This window comes from Hesperophylax consimilis, chromosome 13 (assembly GCF_061612785.1).
Source record: "Hesperophylax consimilis isolate HC1 chromosome 13, BYU_Hcon_1.0, whole genome shotgun sequence".
In the NCBI taxonomy this organism is placed as follows: Eukaryota; Metazoa; Arthropoda; class Insecta; order Trichoptera; family Limnephilidae; genus Hesperophylax; species Hesperophylax consimilis.
Genome location: NC_142848.1, coordinates 25108861 through 25128422, shown reverse-complemented (window position 1 = coordinate 25128422; position 19562 = coordinate 25108861). Strand labels below are relative to the sequence as shown.

Below are 19562 nucleotides of genomic sequence, written 5' to 3'. Positions count from 1 at the left end.
GCGGCTTCGCTATTGATAGGTGATGAAGCGCACATTCGCCGTCTCACTCGTAGGTTCCAATATGATGCGCGTTGCATATATTGAATTTCTAGAACCTTCTAGTAGCTGCCGCTACACATTTCATGAATTACATGTTGTAAAATTGAAAACAGGATAAATAAAATAAAATAGTTAACATATTGATAGGTTTCAATATGAATTGATAGGTTTCCTAATAAAGTTTTAGTAATATCATATCATGATGTCGTACAAACGTATCATGATGTCGGAACACCTGCTCATAAAAATCCTAACATTTTCGCATTTCGCCATTATATATTATCAAGACAAACGCAGGTGCATGATCACGTGTTCAGATATTATTATGAATTTACTCAAAGTGTATCGGGAAACGGAAATTTCAAGAGATTCTTGATAAATTAGCTGTACACATTTTTCTTCGTGTGCCTTAAGAACATATTGTGTAAGTTCAAACAGAATATCGCAGTGTTGCAAAGTGCGAGATAAATATAAAAAGGGTTTAAAATTTGGTAATTAAGAGATTTTATGTATTTTCGCGCTAATTTCATTCCTTGGTCAAACGCACTGCTTATGGTAGAAACTGTGCTCCTTGTAATCTGTTCAAATGCACATTAGACAGACCAGTATTTACTACAGTAGGGAGTTCCGTCTACTTATTCAGCTTTAGCCTGGATTTATGACTATAAGGATCAATATGAAGATACGTAGATAATAAAGAAACCATACTCACAGATAGAGATTATACAGCCCCCAGATCTGTTTGGTGGTGAGCTGCGAGTAGTGCGTCAGAAGCAGGGTGGCCGTGTTCCTCCCCTTGCCGCTGTTCTTCCACTGCGGCTTGATGATGTCGTGCAGGCCCGCCTTCTGGATTAGGTAGTTCTGGTCTTCCTGCAATTCAAATAACAACGAATTTAATCAAAACACTCATCGGAACAGTGCAAAGCTTTGGCTCAGGATGCTTTTTTAACACTCCACAAAGGAGACCCCTAGGAAAATAGTTTCCCTCATGGGCTATGTCATCTATGGGGATAAAGGAAATAAAAAAAAGTGATAGATGAATGATTTGGGGGACAGTATGTCCAGGAGTAACGGATGTTTGAATTCATCCCTCCCACTGCGTTGCAAGGCGATGGGTTGAGAGAGTCCGGCTGGAGAGGTTAAAAGGCTCCCTTAACCAGTCTCTCTCGATTCGGCCCGCCACGCAGTAGGAGGACAAAGGCATCCGCCACCAAGACCTGTACAAACTTCCCCTTGCCAAGTCACCAAACGTAATTTACCGCTTGGAGTGACCTAAGGCAGAGGTGTCGGTTACCCGCCTCCTAAACTGCTAGACCTTCACGAAGAACAGCGAAAGATTTAGGACGGGTTGTTTCGGAGAATCTGAACAATTCATCAAATTTCAACGTTCATTTTCAAGTTCTGTGAAAGACTTTTTCAAGTTATGTTTTTATTTCAGTTTTGTCAAGCAACTAGCCTACAATGATATAAAAACAGAATTTAAATAAGTCTTTCACAGAACCCGAAAATGAACGTTGAAATTTGATGAATTGTTCAAATTCTCCGAAACAACCCGTCCTTAGTATTATTATCTAAAACACTTTCGCTGTTCTCATATCATGATGTGGAGGTTCCAGACGGCAATATTTCTTATTGCATGGGATTTTAATGGTCGAGTTTCTTATTACACGTTATTTTAGATACTAATACCGCTACTCGCATTCGAATGTTTTTTCTATTCTTCAGTACGGAATGGAAACCTGGATATTAAACCAAGCATTACCACCATACGAAAGAAGTTACGGAAGAGAACCCCTTGAAATGTGGATATATAGGCGCATCCTCAAAATATCCTTGGACTGACAGAAATCTAATTTTAAAGTTCTTTGTCGAATTTCAAAATCTTTTGAAATTGGACTAGCTGTAAAATAAATATATATATTTATTTATTTATAGTGTTCACAACAGAATAGGGGGTTAACACAAATCAATACAAAGGAATAACGTATACTAAATACCATCCATCCTATGATGGTGTACAACAATATTTAAGATTAAAAAAATAAGTACTAACAGAATAAGAGATAGTCAAATTCAGTGAAATCAAGAGATTCGAGTAAAGTTCTGCAGGCTATCCCTAAATATCCGCAAACTTATTGATGATGTAGTATAGTCGAAATATTCGCACAGGAGGTTGGGAGAACGTTGGTTCTTTGGAAAGGAATATGGAAAGTTTCGGGTCTCTTAGAAGACGGCAGAAGATTCTACTTGGTTATTTATAATTTTGAAATGTCATTTTTATCATTGTTTCTAATTTTAAATATTCGTTTCGGCATTTCTTATAGTCGATAGGCAGTGTGGATATAGTATGAAGTATAAATACAAGATCAAACAATTGAAAATCTAGGGGAAGATTGATGGAAGATGAGCAGAGAAAGATGTCATAATTCATGAACTCGTAAACAGCGCGACTCGTAAATGCGTGTAGTTTTGCACAATTTATTATTCTGTAGGACGAAGATCGCCCTGACTTCCGTCAACTTCCCATAAAAGCGGCACTAGAAGAAGAACTTAAATCTTATTTTAGATTAGGACTATGTGCTAGTTCGGTTTGATCACGACTGTACCTATTTATGGCTGGATTAATAATATTAGATATTTAATATCTACCCTCAACTGCTATTCCCCTAGTTTAATTAGGGTTCCGATTAGCAAGTCGTGTCTCCTACCAAATCTATATTGCATTTATTTACCTTTCATTACCCTTATCCGGCACGTAATTGACCATTAAAAGGCCGTTAAAGTAATCGGTGATAAAATAAGTCATTATCCTGTGATTAAGGCATATTTTTACATTTGGAGAAATGTTATTAAAATTATTATTTTATTTTGGTGATATAAATTGACCACCTTCCTGGAACAGTGATCAACATCTCCAGTGAATCCAGGTTTGAAATCAGGCGGGTGAAAAAAAAACATTTTTCGGTAACAAATATAATGTTAAATATTTTTGTGACACGTTCCAGTGTTGTAGTAGATACTGGCAGTATACATACATATCTTTATGAAGTACCACCACTCAGAAGGCTACAGTCGTGTTTAGTCACCAGATCTGAATAGGCTCCTGATCTCCTTCTCATCGACGCGGCGCTCATTCAGCCTCACAAAATACCTCATTATTTTGAAAATTTTAATAGGTCTACGAAATTCAGTAGGTACCTTTTGCAAATATGAATAACAATTTCAAATTTATCCCGTAAATGTCCAATTACAGACCGCTATGTGAATGACAGTATTTTGATCGGCAACAGCCGGTTAAGTGTAATTTAACCATCGAGTTTGTTTAAACCTTGGAGGAAGAAAAGGTTTAAACCATTAATTTGTTGATTGAACACGGCGTGTTTATCACATTGTCAATACGTATTAATCATTTGACTCAACGATTCAAATGATCCAATCTGAATAAAGCGAAGCATGTTTATGGCTTTAATAAATATTATCGAACATATAGAAAGTCTCCTGGCCCCGGAAAATCTAAATTTGACAACTCTAATTATTTTATTTTATTCGGTAAAAAAATCAGTTGTTGTCCTGATGTTATTGAATTTTGTGCATCTTCTTCTGAAAAATTAATGTAGTATTTAATTTTGAGTGAAGGATATGGAATAGTTTAAGCTTCTAATGAAAGGAAGATAATGAAGGGGATATGTGAAAATGTCGCCCCTTGGTAACTGTGGTGTATGTGTGTAAGGGGGACAGCATGAGAGCGAGACAGCGAGTACGAGACGTATATAAGAGATCGTATGAGCGGGAATGAGCTCTCTCAGTCCAGAACCGTGATAGTCTTCTTTCAAATAAATATTATAATACAAGCATTGTTATTATTGAGTATGTAGAGTTAACATACGTTACAGTGGCGCAGCACGGTAGTTCGTAAATTATTAAAAGTTTACGGAGAATCAGATGATTCAAGAAGATTATTCGAATTTTTGGTGATCACAGTATAGTCTGGCGCTTTTGGGCGTTGGATCGCTAAATTTTGAAGGAAGAAGAAGAATAATAAAAGGCTATCAAATTGGAGAATTCACACGCAGCCGAGGCGAGCACGCAGATCGGGCCGGGCAAATTGCGCGGTAAAAACGCAATTTTACACGTGTGTGGGAGCCGACATTGCAACATTTTGTCGAGAGTACACCGTTACACGGGGTACGCAGAAGATCCAGGATCAAGATCGGCATCAAGGGTGAATTGGCCGGAATCCGGGACCGGGGTTCTGTCGCTACAGCGGGAAGGAAGACCTTGGAAGGTGATCGTGTCCGCAGCTGAAGGGAGACGGAGCCAGAAAAGGGTGCTGAGACGTTGGTGATTCACAGGCTCAGGGCAGGGGCTCGGAGCATAACCTCTGGAAGGGCTGAGATACGTATATTTTATTCAACTTGTTTCAGTTCTTCTCCCAATGGAGGCGATTTGTAAGAATTTGGGGACGTTCTGTTACAGAACGGGAGACTGGTCATTGTTCAGGGAACGATTGGATCAGGCCCTCATTTTAAATGATGATAAGTTGTTGTCACCAGAACGCAAAAGAGCATTTTTGCTGAGTTGCCTCACGGAAGAAACTTTCTCTCTATTATGTGATTTATGTTTTCCAAAAAAGGTTTCTGTTTGTTCTTTTGAAGATTTATGTAAATTATTTGATTCACATTGCAAACCAGTTAAAAATATGTTTGAGTCTCGTGAATTATTTTATAAATGTAAACAGTTTCCTAGCGAATCCGTTAAAGATTACGCGGCTAGATTGAGAGGGTTAAGTTTATCTTGTAATTTTGAGCTGAGATTGGAACCATGTTTAAAGGACATATTCGTTATTGGGATTTTTAATGAAAAATTGAAACACAAGCTATTCGTAGAGGCAACCAATACTTCTTTTACGGATTGCATTAATCTAGCGGCGACGTGGGAACATGTTGTGGCTTTTAAAAAAGTAAATCCGAATTTAAATGTTGTTCATAAGGAAAGCGAGTATTTCCATAAATCCAGGAAAGATAGTCCTTCCAGGAATAAAAATTCAATGCGGAGTAAACCGGTTAATGGTACGTTAAAAACTTGTTTTTTGTGTGGAAAAAAAAATCATTTGCAAAGAGATTGCTGGAAAAAAATTTTGTGTAATCATTGTAACAAATCGGGTCATCCTAGTAATTTGTGTAAATACAATAAAAATTATGTAGGTACTAAAAATAAACGGTTGAATTCGGTGTTCGTGGTTAATAATAATGTGGGGCCGGAACCCACATATATAGATTTGTTAATTGGTAACATAATATTGCCGGCGTTGGTAGATACGGGAGCTGCGATAAACGCGATACCATATGAAGTGTATTTAAGATATTTTGTTTCTTACGATTTAGAAAAGTATAATGTTCATTTGTCAGGGTATGACGGAACGCAGTTAAATGTTTTAGGTAAAGTGAATTTAGAGGTGTCATTTTTAGGTAAAAGTGCGAAAATACAGTTCGTAATAATTAAAAATGGTAATTCTACAATAGTTGGTAGAGATTTTTTACAAGTTTTCGGTATCGGATTAAGTGGAATAAATTCTGTAAAATTCAGTGAGATTAATTGTGATAATCATCTTGTTTTTCGTGAAAGTTTAAAGAAGAAATATGCTCATGTTTTTTCAGAAAAATCGGGTAGGCTTAAAAATTATGAGGCAAACATTGAAGTTAATTCGGACTTTAGGCCAAAGTTTGTAAATCCGAGGCCATTACCTTTTAGTTTACGTGAGAAAGTAGAGATAGAGTTACAGAGAATGTTGCATGAAGACATTATTGAAAAGGTAGAAATAAGCGATATTGCAAGCCCGATTGTTGTTGTAAAAAAGAAAGACGCTTCAATTAGGATTTGTACTGATTTCAAAACAACATTGAATCCTATGTTAGCGAAGTTGAAATACCCACTACCTCGTATTGACGATTTAATTTCATCTCTGAATGGTGCAAAATATTTTGCTAAGATAGACTTACGAAATGCATTTGGACAAATTTCATTGAACGAAAAGTCTAGAAAATTATGTGTGATTAGTACGCATATAGGTTTATTTGCATATAAAGTATTGCCTTTTGGCTTAAGCACGAGTCCGGCCATCTTTATGCAAGTCATTACGGCGATAGTTGGTGGACTTAGGAACGTTCGTGTATTTTTAGATGATCTACTTTTATTTGGGAATTCTAAAGAGGAATTATTTTCTATTTGTGAAGCAGTACTTAGCAAGTTAAGTGATTGCGGATTAACTATTAATGAAAATAAGTGTTCTTTTCTAGAAACAGAGATAGAATATTTAGGTTATAGAATTTCGCAGAAAGGAGTTATGCCTTTAGAAAATAAAATATATGCTATTACCCAAATGAGTGTACCGAAAAATGTTTCGGAACTTAGAAGTTTGCTGGGAGTTATTTCCTACTATAGGTCTTTTATACAGAATGTGTCAGGTATTTTGTCTCCTTTATACCAATTGTTGAAAAAAGGGATAAAATTTGTATGGTCTCAGGAATGCAATATTGCGTTTGAGCAAGTTAAGAAACTGCTGACGTCAGACAATATTTTGGTGCATTTTGACCCACAATTACCTATCAAGCTAATTACAGACGCGAGTGATATAGGTATATCTGCTATTATATGTCACGTATATGAGAATGGCATGGAAAGACCGATTGCATTCGCTAGCCGTTTATTGTCAAAAACGGAATTGAGGTATTCCATTCTAGATAAGGAAGCATGTGCAATAATATTTGGTTTAAAAAAATTCTTTCAATATTTATATGGTAATAAATTCGTTCTAACTTGTGATAATAAAGCTTTGGTACATATTTTGAACACTGAAAAACAAGTGCCAATACTAGCGGCAAATAGGCTACAGCGCTATGCGTTGATTTTACAAACATTTGACTATAATATAGAATATGTCAAGTCGGGTGAGAACAAAGCGGATTTCTTATCTAGATTGCCGGTTAATAGTAATAATAATTTAAGTGATTGTATCGACGAGGTCGACGGTAGCGAATATTTCTTAAATTATATTGGTAGTCTGAACGTTGATAAGATTGAATCGGATTTTTTAAATATAATTGAGGCGGAAACGACAATTTCAAAAGAAACGATGAAGCAGTTTTCGATTAAAGATGTAAACATAGCAAGCATTACTGGGTTCGTAATCAATGGTTGGCCGGATAAAAAGTTTTTAAAGGATGACTTGTTAAAATTCTGGTATTTTAGAATTAAATTATCGACTTATGACTCGTGTTTATTTTATAATAATAAATTTGTGGTTCCGAGGGAATTAAGGGAAATCATATTGAATTTCATACATCAATCGCATTTAGGTATTGTTAAATCTAAAAAATCTTGCTCGAAATTTTTTTTTTTGGTTAGGTATGAACTCAGAGGTAGAAGCAACTGTGAAGCAGTGCGTTCGATGCTTGGAGTGTTTACCCACTCCATGTAAAGTTGAGTTACAGCCGTGGCCAATCAGTGGATTAATATGGAATAGATTGCATATTGATTTCATGGGACCTTTTGGTGGTTACAATTTTTTGATAATCGTTGGTGCAACTACAAAATGGATAGACTGTCACATCGTAAATAAAGTAGATTCGTTTTGTACAATAAAAGTTTTGAAAAGATTATTTTCTAATTTCGGAATTCCGGAGCAGATAGTAAGTGACAATGGTACAGCGTTCACTTCAACAGTTTTTAAGGAATTTTGTCATAATTTTAATATTAAATCGTTGACATCTCCTGTCAACCATCCAGCTTCTAACGGACTTGCCGAAAATGGGGTTAGAACGGTAAAGAATTTAAAAAAAAAAATTATGATAAATAATAAATTGCCTGCTGATTTTGAGGATAAACTTTTAACATTTTTGGTTGATATTAGGAATACGCCTTCTATGTCTACGGGGATTGAACCTAGTAAATTAATTTTGGGAAGGAAAATTAGATCAATTTTTAATACAATCATTCCAATATTAGATAATGTTGAAGGTCAAGGTTTTAAAGGGATTGATAACACGATTAAAGATAAGATGTTATTGAGTCAGCAAAAACAAAAACAGTATTATAGAGGAAAAAAAATTAAAAAGTACTTTGATGTTGGATCTAAAGTTTTAACCAGGGATTTGAGAAGTGATAAAAACAAATGGATTTTAGGAGAAATTTATAAAAGATTGGGGAATAGGGTTTATTTAGTAAAAATTATGTCTACAGGACAAGTGTGGAAACGCCACCATGATCAAATTTCAGAGAGGAAGGTTAGGTGGGGGGAGAGTGACAGGTCTGATGATTTGCTGGACCTGGGTCCACTCTCGGACGTGGACATGACCAAGTTTCCTAATTCCTCTGATTTTTGCAGGTCACCTACACCATGGGAGGGGAGGTTACGCCCTCGAGGACAACGCCCATGCTACACCGAATGAAGAGTCAAGAACATACATAATTACATATAAATTGGAAATTAAATACATAATGGAAATAATTAAATATATTTGGCTTATATAAATTTGTAAAAATAAAAAGATGTAATTATGATTTAAGTGTGGGGGTGTGGTGTATGTGTGTAAGGGGGACAGCATGAGAGCGAGACAGCGAGTACGAGACGTATATAAGAGATCGTATGAGCGGGAATGAGCTCTCTCAGTCCAGAACCGTGATAGTCTTCTTTCAAATAAATATTATAATACAAGCATTGTTATTATTGAGTATGTAGAGTTAACATACGTTACATATAGAGAAAACACCAAAAAACGAGTTACATAAATAGTACGGAATTGTATTGAAGCAAAGGAAATAATGTTTATGATAAGATTAAGAAGTTACCTACCTATTTGAAAAACACGGTAAGGACAAAAGGTTGAGTGTACTCATTTCATTAAAGTTTTTTTTCTTTTTCGCACACAGTATTATTAGAAAAAAAAACACCCAGTCAGTGTTCATATTCTATACCAGTGATTTCGCCATCTTCATTTTCAGATCGGAAATTGCGTCCATTCGCATTCCTCCGTTTTAGCCACCGTTATTTAGTAGTCCATCCCAGCCTCCTCTCCCCGGGAAGATCAGTCCCACCAAGTTCCCACCCATTACTCGCCATAAACGAGAGGAGATCTCGTTCGAATGTGATTTACCGCAAAGTCGGCATTATCTTCCCGACTCTATTCTCTCTGGCAGTAAATTATATTCCATCCTTTCGGGTATGGAGCCTTTATTCAGATTCGAAAATAAAACAACAAGGTTTATCGGTATTCAATTGTCGTTTCATCGAAATACTTGGCTTTCCAATATTTTTTTTGTAGTGACGGAATAAAGCCCCGAGTTTGATACGGCAGACAACCGCAAGTCTTTATTTCTTTTGATTAGCGTATTGATCGCAATATTATTCATTCAAACCTCTTTGATGGCTTATTTTAGATACTTCCTCTTGTTTTAATGTGAATTCTCTTGAATTGCAATTATTGGCCATACTTTATTTTGAAATATAGAATTTGTGATTGTTTAATAATGGAAAGCTGGTTCGGACATGTAGAGTTGACGGACCAGACGAGAATGTGTGATGATATTAAGCTACGTCTGAATATAGAAAGGCAGGAATCCCGCAAGGTCTCGGTTTTGATCTAATGTTAATCAATAATTGTATGCGAGTAAGTTTTATCTAAATCCATTTTTTTATAAAACATCACAAACACTTTTATAATTTTACGATCCTAGTAAGACTTAAAATGTGTAATGTATTTGACGAGACTGGTAATCTGGTTGAAATAGGGAGTTCCAGAGAGTGCGACGGGAGGTTTGCGCGAAATTTCAACAAAACCCTAATTAATCAACACGTAAACCATAAGTAAAATCCTAATTAATAATAAAGATAAGATAGGAAACCTGGAAAACTCAGGAGTTTACCAAGTTAATTGTACCAATTGCCCATCATATTACATAGGACAAACTGGGAGATCATTCAAAACCCGCATTAAAGAACATTTCAGAAGTTAGGTGAATGATTAAGGAGAATTGTCGAACGTTGCATCACACCTACTATACAATAAACACTCTTTTGATAAAGACAGAGATGTTCAAGTTCTCCATACCTGCAGCAAAGGACACACTAGATAGACTAGAATCACTAGAAATAACTTGCAATAGAGCCACAATTTGTCATAAATAAACGATTAGAAGCATTTTCCAAATCTTCGCTCCTATATCCATTGTAACTTCTATCAAATGTGTTAAACGTGTTTTACCTTTATATCTAGACAATTTAAATATCATGTCTGTGTGAAATATGTTCCCTTTTAAATCTAACTTTACATACACCAACCAAAAATTGCAGGAAAACATATTCTTATTTAATAGTAATAGATGTCTGCTTGACAACAGTAATATCTGTAAATATTTCAAATAAGGTATTCATTCCCTAAATAAATATTAATCTACAAAAAAAAACAAACCGAGGTAGTTTATAAACTTATTGAATAGGTAATTAATTTTATATAGAGTCCATTAAAATATCATTTCAGTTGGAAAGAAAGACACAATAAGTGTAACAGTTTCAATATTACCCCTGGAATTTAAGGTTGACTTATCCATAGTTGGAACTACGGACCGCCTACCCATCGGTTGGATAGCCGTTTATTTTGGAAGGGAAGCTAACAGTGCGACTCGCGGAGAGCGAGAGAACGAGTACTCAACGGGAAGCGATCAGGGACGGACTACTGGGAAGATTGACGGGTGAGCTCCAGACGACATTATGGATCGACATTTTGGAAACGTTTTAGCCAGCTGATGTTTGTTGGACATCGTGCTTAATCATTATTAAATTTTGTGATTTCAAATCCTTGAACTACATGGCGCCCTTCTTACGTAACAAGGTCAGATCTTATAGCTTTATTTAATGTCACACTTATACCAAATAATGCTTTACAATAAATTCCAATCTGCAAGTGATTCCTGTCGAACCTTGCACGCGCTCTGAGATATTAGTCAATCTTAAATTATAGAGTCTCTTGTTCTCATTACGTATATTAATTAATATCTTAATTCTCGCTAATTTGTACACTTGCTAATAAATATTAGATTATGACATCATCCTTTTTTTATTATGCATCCTACCCCACAAATTGATATTCAAGGTATAAATGAATTTGGTACAATATTACTTTAACGAGTCTCATTTGTTACACAAGGATGATAGAAAAATCCAAATAATTTGAATAAACCCATTGTATGACACCCCCTGTTACCCCCTCCCCTAAATGTAATATATTATGTAAGCCATGGGCTAAAAATTATTTGTACCAGCCTGAAGATGACTGAAACCGGTTACGGTCAAAAATAAAATATAGTGGAAAAAAGTTATAAAACCTTTTATTAGGTATATTATATTCCACCACGAATTGTCAATATCAAAAATAGAAATACACACTTTTCATACTTCTTGGGTGTTACCAATGTTGATACCTGTGGGAGGGCTAACAGGATAGTTATCTGCCTCGGAGGAACTCTGAACGTCATCTTTTACCACTTTATAATATGGTGTATTATTTACTGTATTGTAATATAAGTTAATCAATTGGGGTATGTGTTTCAAGGTTTGTTACCTGCAACGTCTCAAACTTGGCCACTACATCGAAGTGTATATGACAAGGAGTGCAGAAGGTAGTGTAGGGCACCCAGTGCATGTCCAAGTCTCTCCCAGCTCGTACCTCGTCGAGCAGATACCGCACGAACTCCTCGAAGCTCGGCCACCGCGGCTCGGCAATGGTGCGCTTCTAGAAAACAACGTACTAACAATATACCAATTGAAGAAGACAGATTCGTTTACCAAATGGAAGCAGCGTACAAAATAAGTATAATAAAGGGCATAAAGGCAGCTAGCTAAGTATTGATTGTGTGTTATATTTTATGCAGCATTAAAATGTATGTGTTCAGTTATGCGGTATGCTACGCAGTTTAATACACGGTGTCTGGAAACACGCCAATTTATAAAGGTTACTACAGATTTTACATCAGTGCATTATAATGCACCGTGTTCCACGCGTGTACCTAGAAACTTCAAGAGGTGATTGAAATGAAAACTACTAAAAATTGTATCTTTTGGCGCGCCTAGTGGGGTAAATCCGACACTTGCGTAGCCAGTGTGGCAAGAAGGGGCGACGCTGTTGCACGGAATGACGCTTCATTCGGCCAGCCTCGTGACTTGTCGGCTCTTTCTGCCTGGCCGCCAAAACTCTGTGCGGTATGTTTCTTTCACGCGTAACCTTAGTATTTAAAAGGAATAGCTAGGCCGACCTACGTTATAATATTTCATATGATAACAAAATTTCTACAATCAGAGTTTTTACTTAGATTTTCTTTGATTTGACACTCTGAAGTTTCGCGGCACCTGCGTGATACGTGGTGCATATCACTTATTGTCCAGTTTATACATTTATGTTCAGTTTCGGTACACCGTGTATGAGACTCGATGCGCTGAATTAAAATGGCGATTAGAATTTGACAAAAAGGTCAAACTTACATAATAGAGACGTTTCACAAATCCTCGGCGGTAGTACTATTCATTAAAAATAAACAAAGGTGAATATTTTCTATTCTTTAAGAAGATAGAATCAAATGAAATACTAACATAGCCTATTTTAAAGGTCATGTTGTCGTTATTCTTGCGAATTCTTTTTCGTGTCATATTTCCATGAGAAAACGCCTGAAAAACAATCTCACCTATATTTATTTCCATCATTAGGCAGCTAATGGAAAAATCTCTGGTTGTTTTTTCTGCATGATTGAATTTCAAAGCGGCTTGTGTTACAAACAACTATTAGCGTGATAAAAATACCAGTGTTAATATCAGATCTAGTATTCATAGATGTTTGCATGGTGAATTGTCATTCTTATGTAGTCGACCTGTTATATCACACGGTGTTTGTAGTGTTTGGTGTTTGCGCTCGTTTAGCTTCGGGTTCTACCGAAGATAACCGAACGCTACTACAGGCCTTGTATGACATCGTCGGCTGGCGCGAAGTCATTCTCTCGCTAGACGGCCTTTAGGCCACTTGTTACTTGTATTGTCAGTATATTATATTACGATTAAAACAACCTCCGTATATCAGAATCTACGACTTTTAATAGAGATAATACCAGATCCCTATCCTCGATAGAATACTGGAGATTGAGGGCCCAGTATTCTATAACCTGTTAACATCAATACGTTACAGTGGCGCAGCTTAAAAAGGAGTATACGGAAACAGTTTTTCGGATTGCCGGCAAGTCGGATTATTTCACACCAGTGACTTGCGAAAAAAAATCTCCGGGATTTTATTGTCGAGGTGACAATAAATGGAGATAAACTGGGCATAATAAGGACAATTGGAAGTAAATAACGTGGCTCTGGGTAACAAAGACCAGACGAAGAATCCAGCGAAGAATCAATAATTTCGTGGTTCTGGGTAACAAAGACCAGACGAAGAATCCAGCGAAGAATAAATAACCACGTGGTCCTGGGTAACAAAGACCAGATCGGTGGTCCTGGGTAACAAAGACCAGATCGGTGGCCCTGGGTAACAAAGACCAGACAAGTTTTACAGAAGAAGAAGATTTCGAATTCCGGGAAGCGGCTGGGCGCTGGACTGCATCGGCGCCGGTTCCTGGAGTCAGGTTGTCTTGTTTCTTGTTTGTTTCTGGAAGGTGTTATTGTTGCCGGGTGGGTTTTTTTTTTTGTGTTGTTGTCGTTGCAATCATGGAATCGGGCGGAATTTCCAGGTTCTCCCACGTTAATGGAGATTGGAGTCTATTCCGCTTGAGGTTAGAACAGTTCCTTCTAATTCGTGATGACATTAAAACGACTAAGTTAGATGCTTCACAGAAACGCGCTTATTTGCTGAATCTTCTGGAAGCGGAGACATTAACTCTTTTGATCAACTTATGTTTCCCTGCTAAAGTTACAGACGTGGCATTCAATCAGTTAATAGAATTAATTGAGAAACATTGTTCCAGACCGCGATCGGTATTCAAGGAACGAGAAAAATTTTATCAAGCCAAGCAATCGCATGGGGAATCGGTTAGAGATTTCGCGGTCCGTCTAAGGGGTTTATCTTCTTTTTGCGAATTTGGAACGCGCTTGCCAGAAAGCTTAGCGGATGCCTTTGCAATCGGTATTTTACCAGGCCGGGCTAAGGAGAAAATTTTTCTAGAGGGAACTAAATTAACATTTAACAAGATGGAAGAGTTAGCAATAACGGTTTCAGTTTTAGACAATATGGTTCCAGAAATTAAATCTGAATTTTCCGCAGGGAATTCGGATGTGAATGCCATTTCGAATCGTTCAAATTCGCCCGGGAGACATTCGTCGCGTTTGGGAGAAACTCAAGGTTTTTCAAGGTTATCTCGTTCAAAGAGCCCCGAACCGAGGAATAAAAAATGTACGATTTGCGGTGAATATCATGTAGAAAAATATTGTAAATTCAAGAACGCAAAATGTTTTAATTGTCACAAGGTAGGGCATTTGAAGAAATTTTGTAGGAATAACAAGGTTAATCCGATTTTTGAACAATCCCAGAATAATAGTATTTCATACATTAATCCGTTTAGGGCTAATGTGGTAATTAACGAAGTGAAATGTGCTGCTATGATTGATTCAGGGGCAAGCATGTCGGTCATGCCGGATTTTATTTTCAATCGTTATTTTAGAAATGTAACATTGTCACCAGATAAGCGTACTTTATCAGGATACGATGGCAAACCACTTAATCTTGTAGGCAGTGCCTGTTTTACCGTAGAATACAATAATCTTAAAAATAATTTATTATTTACTGTTGTGGTTAATGGCACGGAATTGATAGTGGGTAGGGATTTTATGGAGATTTTTAATCTGAAGATAGTTCCTGTGATGAATAATTCGGTTTCATCAATCAAGGACAAAATCTGTTTTATTGAAAATTGTGAGCATGTAAATTTTCAAGCAGTTGTGGTAGCCACCGCAGCGGACAGCGAATTACAGCTGGTATTTAGGTATTTGCGGCAGGGCTGGCCCAAGCGAGTAAATCGTGACAGCAGTATATGGAAATATTGGCTAAAAAGGAACGAACTTTCTATCGTAGGAGATTGTTTGTTTTGGCAACACAGAATAGTTATACCTTTTTCTCTCCAAAAGCAAGTGTTAGATTCATTACACAGGTCACATTTTGGTATTGTTAAAATGAAGGGAATAGCTAGAGCATATTTTTGGTGGACAGCTCTGAACAAAGACTTGGAAAAAGTCAAGCAAGCAAACGTTAACATTTCTAAAGCTCAATCTGATCAGGTTAAGTTTTACAAAGGGGTTAAAACCAGGGTTTTTAAAGTTGGACAAAAGTGTTTAACAAAAGATTATCGTCAGGATAATAAAGTAGTTTGGGCTAAGGGAGTAGTCTCTAGGAAGCTAGGTAAAAAAGTTTATATTATTAAGATAGGGAACACAGATGTGACATGGAAGAGACATGTTGATCAAATGAGGGAAGTGTCAGAGAGCCGGAAGGAAGATGGCAATAGTGCACAGCATCCCGCGTCTGAAATTTCGAGGAATGAGCCTCATGAGTTAGAGACTTCAACCTTATTGCGTGGATTCACTGGTTTTCCTCCTGATTTCAGGTTGGCGGCAGAGGAGGTGGTGTCGGAGCAGACACAGGCCCGGCAACAGAGACCATGGTCGGGGAGATTGCGGCCAAGACGCGAGACACCCACATCTTCCAGAGGAAACGGGGCAACTTGACCCAGGCACCGCGGTTATTAGTCTTAGGATTATTTGTTAGCAAATGTAATAACTTCAATTGATGATTTAATCGTGTTTGGTGCTTAATATTTTAAATTTCTAAGTTGTCTATCTTTAAGAATCATTGTTAAAACCAAATGTAATATAAAATGAATATCTATGTTGTGATTTATATATATGTGAAATATTTATGTTGGTTTGTAAGTAGCTTCAGAATTGAAGGAGGGAAGGTGTAGTGTTTGGTGTTTGCGCTCGTTTAGCTTCGGGTTCTACCGAAGATAACCGAACGCTACTACAGGCCTTGTATGACATCGTCGGCTGGCGCGAAGTCATTACGTATATCAGAATCTACGACTTTTAATAGAGATAATACCAGATCCCTATCCTCGATAGAATACTGGAGATTGAGGGCCCAGTATTCTATAACCTGTTAACATCAATACGTTACAGTGTTTCAGATTGGAACAGAACACGTGTTCCGACATCGTGATAATTTATTCGAAATGTACTAAAATATTATATTAAAAGTACATTATCACGATGTCAGAACTCGTGTTGGAACCATCGAGGTATATATTCCTTGCAAAATCAGTGTAAAATGTTGTTCTCGTGCGGGAAGTAGGAAGGGGGGCGTGGCGGCTGTTAAAGTTCTGTGAAGGTTATATTCATGTTCTATTATTATATCATTATTGGCCAGTGGCTTCACAAAACTGAAATAATAACAGAATTTGGATAGAACCTTCACAGAACATTGCAAATCAACTTTGAAATTTGATGAATTGTTCAAATTCTGTGAAACAACCCGTCGTAACAGTTCCGAGCATGAAAATGGCAGTAAAGCTGAAATTATGATTTCAAAACATTTTAAATCCTTATTAATTATCAATAGTTTGTTTTTGAATTCATTCTCTGTATATATTATTTTATATTAATATTAGCTACTTTTTTTCCCCGTCCCCGGCGTTGTCCCGGCTTTACACGGAGTTTTTCTAAATCATACTTTAGACAGTGACCTTCCTCTTGCTTTGAAGGTAAGACACATTTGTATAAAAATCAAATACACGGCACATGCCCGGTGTCCGACATTTTTCTTTATGTTAATATATATATAGATTCATTTTAAGAGGAAACTATAAGCCAAAAATGTGTATATTCTTGGTATACCTTATATTGTAGGTAATAGGCATTAAAATCGCTTTACAAACAAAGTCTAGAAACGTTCGATTTCAAGCACAAAAGTGGTTTTTATTTATTTTGTAAATAATTTTATAAGAAAGCAAAAAAGTTAATCAAGTGAAACTGTCACAGATAATCTTAGCTATAATACTGTATTTTTTAAACTTGTTTCCTTTATGCGTTCATACGTTCATTGAAAAAATATATTTTTTAGTAGTTTACATTTATATTTTTTATTGAGTAATTTTTTTAAATTTGTATTCTACTCAAGCGAAACGATAAGAAAACCTTCAATTTATCTGAAGCATATTTTTTGGTATTCATAATGTAAACCAATTCGTTTTAAAGATTAATCAAAATAGTGAGTTAGCATTAAGCTTCGCCTTAAATGTATATTCCGACAGTACCTACTGCACCGGTGTCCTGTATTTTAAAGTTAATGTATTGGTACTGGATAATTTCCCATTAATAAATAATTATATCCATAAAACTTTGAATATTATATAATATTTCCTGATGTTAATACGTTTCGACCTCATGCTATAAGTGCATCGTGATTTTAAATGTCAATGTGCTCTTTTTTTTTGCGTACTAAAATATGAAACCTTAACTGACATTTTAAGATTTCGTCCGCCTATTAAAAGATGACCTTTAAAACAGTTCGCATGCCTGACATTTGATGAGATCAGCAGAGAATTAAAAAAAAATGTTTTGAAATGTTGAATATCTGCAATTCGCTATATCAGAAAAGTGTTCGTTGAAATATAGTTGAAAGTCATAATATATTATGGAAATAAGAACTTTTTTTAATACATACATATGTCTTTAGACTGCGTTAAGAAACACAAACAGTGATCAAACAAAATATTGTCAGGTTTATCGATTTAAAGAAATAAAATAATCGTTTCTTATTTATTAGACTTGATTATGTACTAATCTAAACGAATACATTTTTTCTTCTAAACGTATTCGCATACATCATTCGATTATTAACATGATCAGGAATCGGGTATTTCGTTTTTTAGAGTGTTTCGATTGTACCTGTCACTGGAGGAGAGTATCCTCTGTGATTTGAATGTGTCTATAATTAGAAATTGTGTACCTTACCAACTAAAAAATAAGGAATTTAATTTGGAGACACCGTTTCTGATGAAAATCAGTAAAATTTGGAGTGCCACAAGAATCTGTTTTGGGACCACTGCTTTTTATATTATAAAAAAATGGGGACTTATATTATTTATAATTTATTTCAAGGATTCTATTGGTCATTAGTGTTGACATCATTAAATTATCAATTTAATATAATGTAAAATCAATATTTAATCAATATTAAGCAATATATAAAATGCTTGATTGTATTAGTCACATACCTTAGCTCCTGGTCTGTATTTGAGTATGATCTTCATCCCCAGCCTCGAGTGCAAGGAATTGGGGAGCGCGAACTGCAGTTTATCCTTGTAGGCAGACGACAGTCTCTCGAATGGATGGCGGACGATCAGGAACGTCGTGGAAGTGTTCTGCGCCTCTTTCAGATCCTGAACTGACGGCCTGGGGTAGCGCCTCCGGGCCAGGACTAGAGGTACCTCCCTGCTACGCTCCAAGAAGCGCGTGGAATAGTTGGCCATCAGATTGAAGTTGTACATCCAGGAGGAGGAGGCGGCTTTGAAGACGTTGCACCTGGAGATGAAAGAAACACTTATTTCATTGTCCGCAGTTAGAACCCAAAAGTAGTTGAGTTGGTACCTTATTTTCGTGTAAACCCTTCAGACTTTCCTTTTGATACCCAAAGGTTGCAGACACTTAAAGTTAGGTCAATTTTTGTTTTGTTCTTTTTCTTCTTCGTTATTGTCCCGCGGGTCGTGAAGTTGTGAATTTTAGCCAGCTTCATCAGGACAATGCATTATATTATGCAAGCGTGGAATCATGTATGGCTCTACCAAGGTACTCCATTGATTACTTATACTATGTGCATATCTTTGTAGTGTACGCAAATTATGTTATTGATTTAGAAAAAATCAGAGCCGTGTGGAGATGCAGTGTTCAGATCCAATACAAATAAGCTTTATTGAACAAATACAAAGGGTATTGCTTACAGTTTCAACCCAATCAACAGTAAGTAAAAATATGTAATATTTTATTTATGTGGTCTACATAATCCTGATAACTGGAATTTGTGATTTTGTGAAGTATCTCCTTTGGATAATAAAAGCATGTTTGGCCTTTGCTGAATTCCCACAAAACACATAAAAAGCGGAAATACTCCGACCTACTCACAAAATATGGCTGAGGACTGAAGAGTTGAACTAATTAAGGGGTCTGGAACGAAGAAGTGGTGAAGCCTGGTTCTTCAGGGAATTGGAGTGGGGGTCACAATCTTCAGAAACGAGATAACAACCGAAAAATAAGTTTTGGTTTGGGAAGATTCAGAAACCTATTGTATTCGCATAATTTCGTACAAATTCCCCATTTCAAGAACAGATTGGCCCAAAGACATATGAATTTTATTGCCCTAAAATGTGAAATTAATTACTTAAAAATATTTGAATAGCATGTTGCGTCAAAACATTAATAAAAAATTATCAAATCTTGG

At 36.3% G+C, this 19562-nt stretch overlaps 2 protein-coding genes across 3 annotated transcripts in view; one reads left to right on the top strand and one right to left on the bottom strand.

Annotated features, from left to right (window-relative positions):
* The window catches only part of LOC149418660 (uncharacterized), a 241522-nt gene that overhangs the window by 27377 nt on the left and 194583 nt on the right, over positions 1 to 19562 (top strand). The gene's annotated exons all lie outside the window — the stretch shown is intronic.
* Positions 1 to 19562, bottom strand: part of LOC149418662 (carbohydrate sulfotransferase 11-like) — a 190196-nt gene that overhangs the window by 1032 nt on the left and 169602 nt on the right. Inside the window, exons 4-7 of one of the 2 annotated variants that reach the window (XM_089638905.1) lie at positions 18343 to 18649; positions 12572 to 12607; positions 11655 to 11825; positions 752 to 909 (exon numbers count right to left, since the gene is read on the bottom strand). In XM_089638905.1, coding sequence (XP_089495031.1) covers positions 752 to 909; positions 11655 to 11825; positions 12572 to 12607; positions 18343 to 18649 — 672 coding nt within the window. The remainder of the gene's footprint in view (positions 1 to 751; positions 910 to 11654; positions 11826 to 12571; positions 12608 to 18342; positions 18650 to 19562) is intronic. The other variant, XM_089638906.1, reaches the window with a different exon arrangement.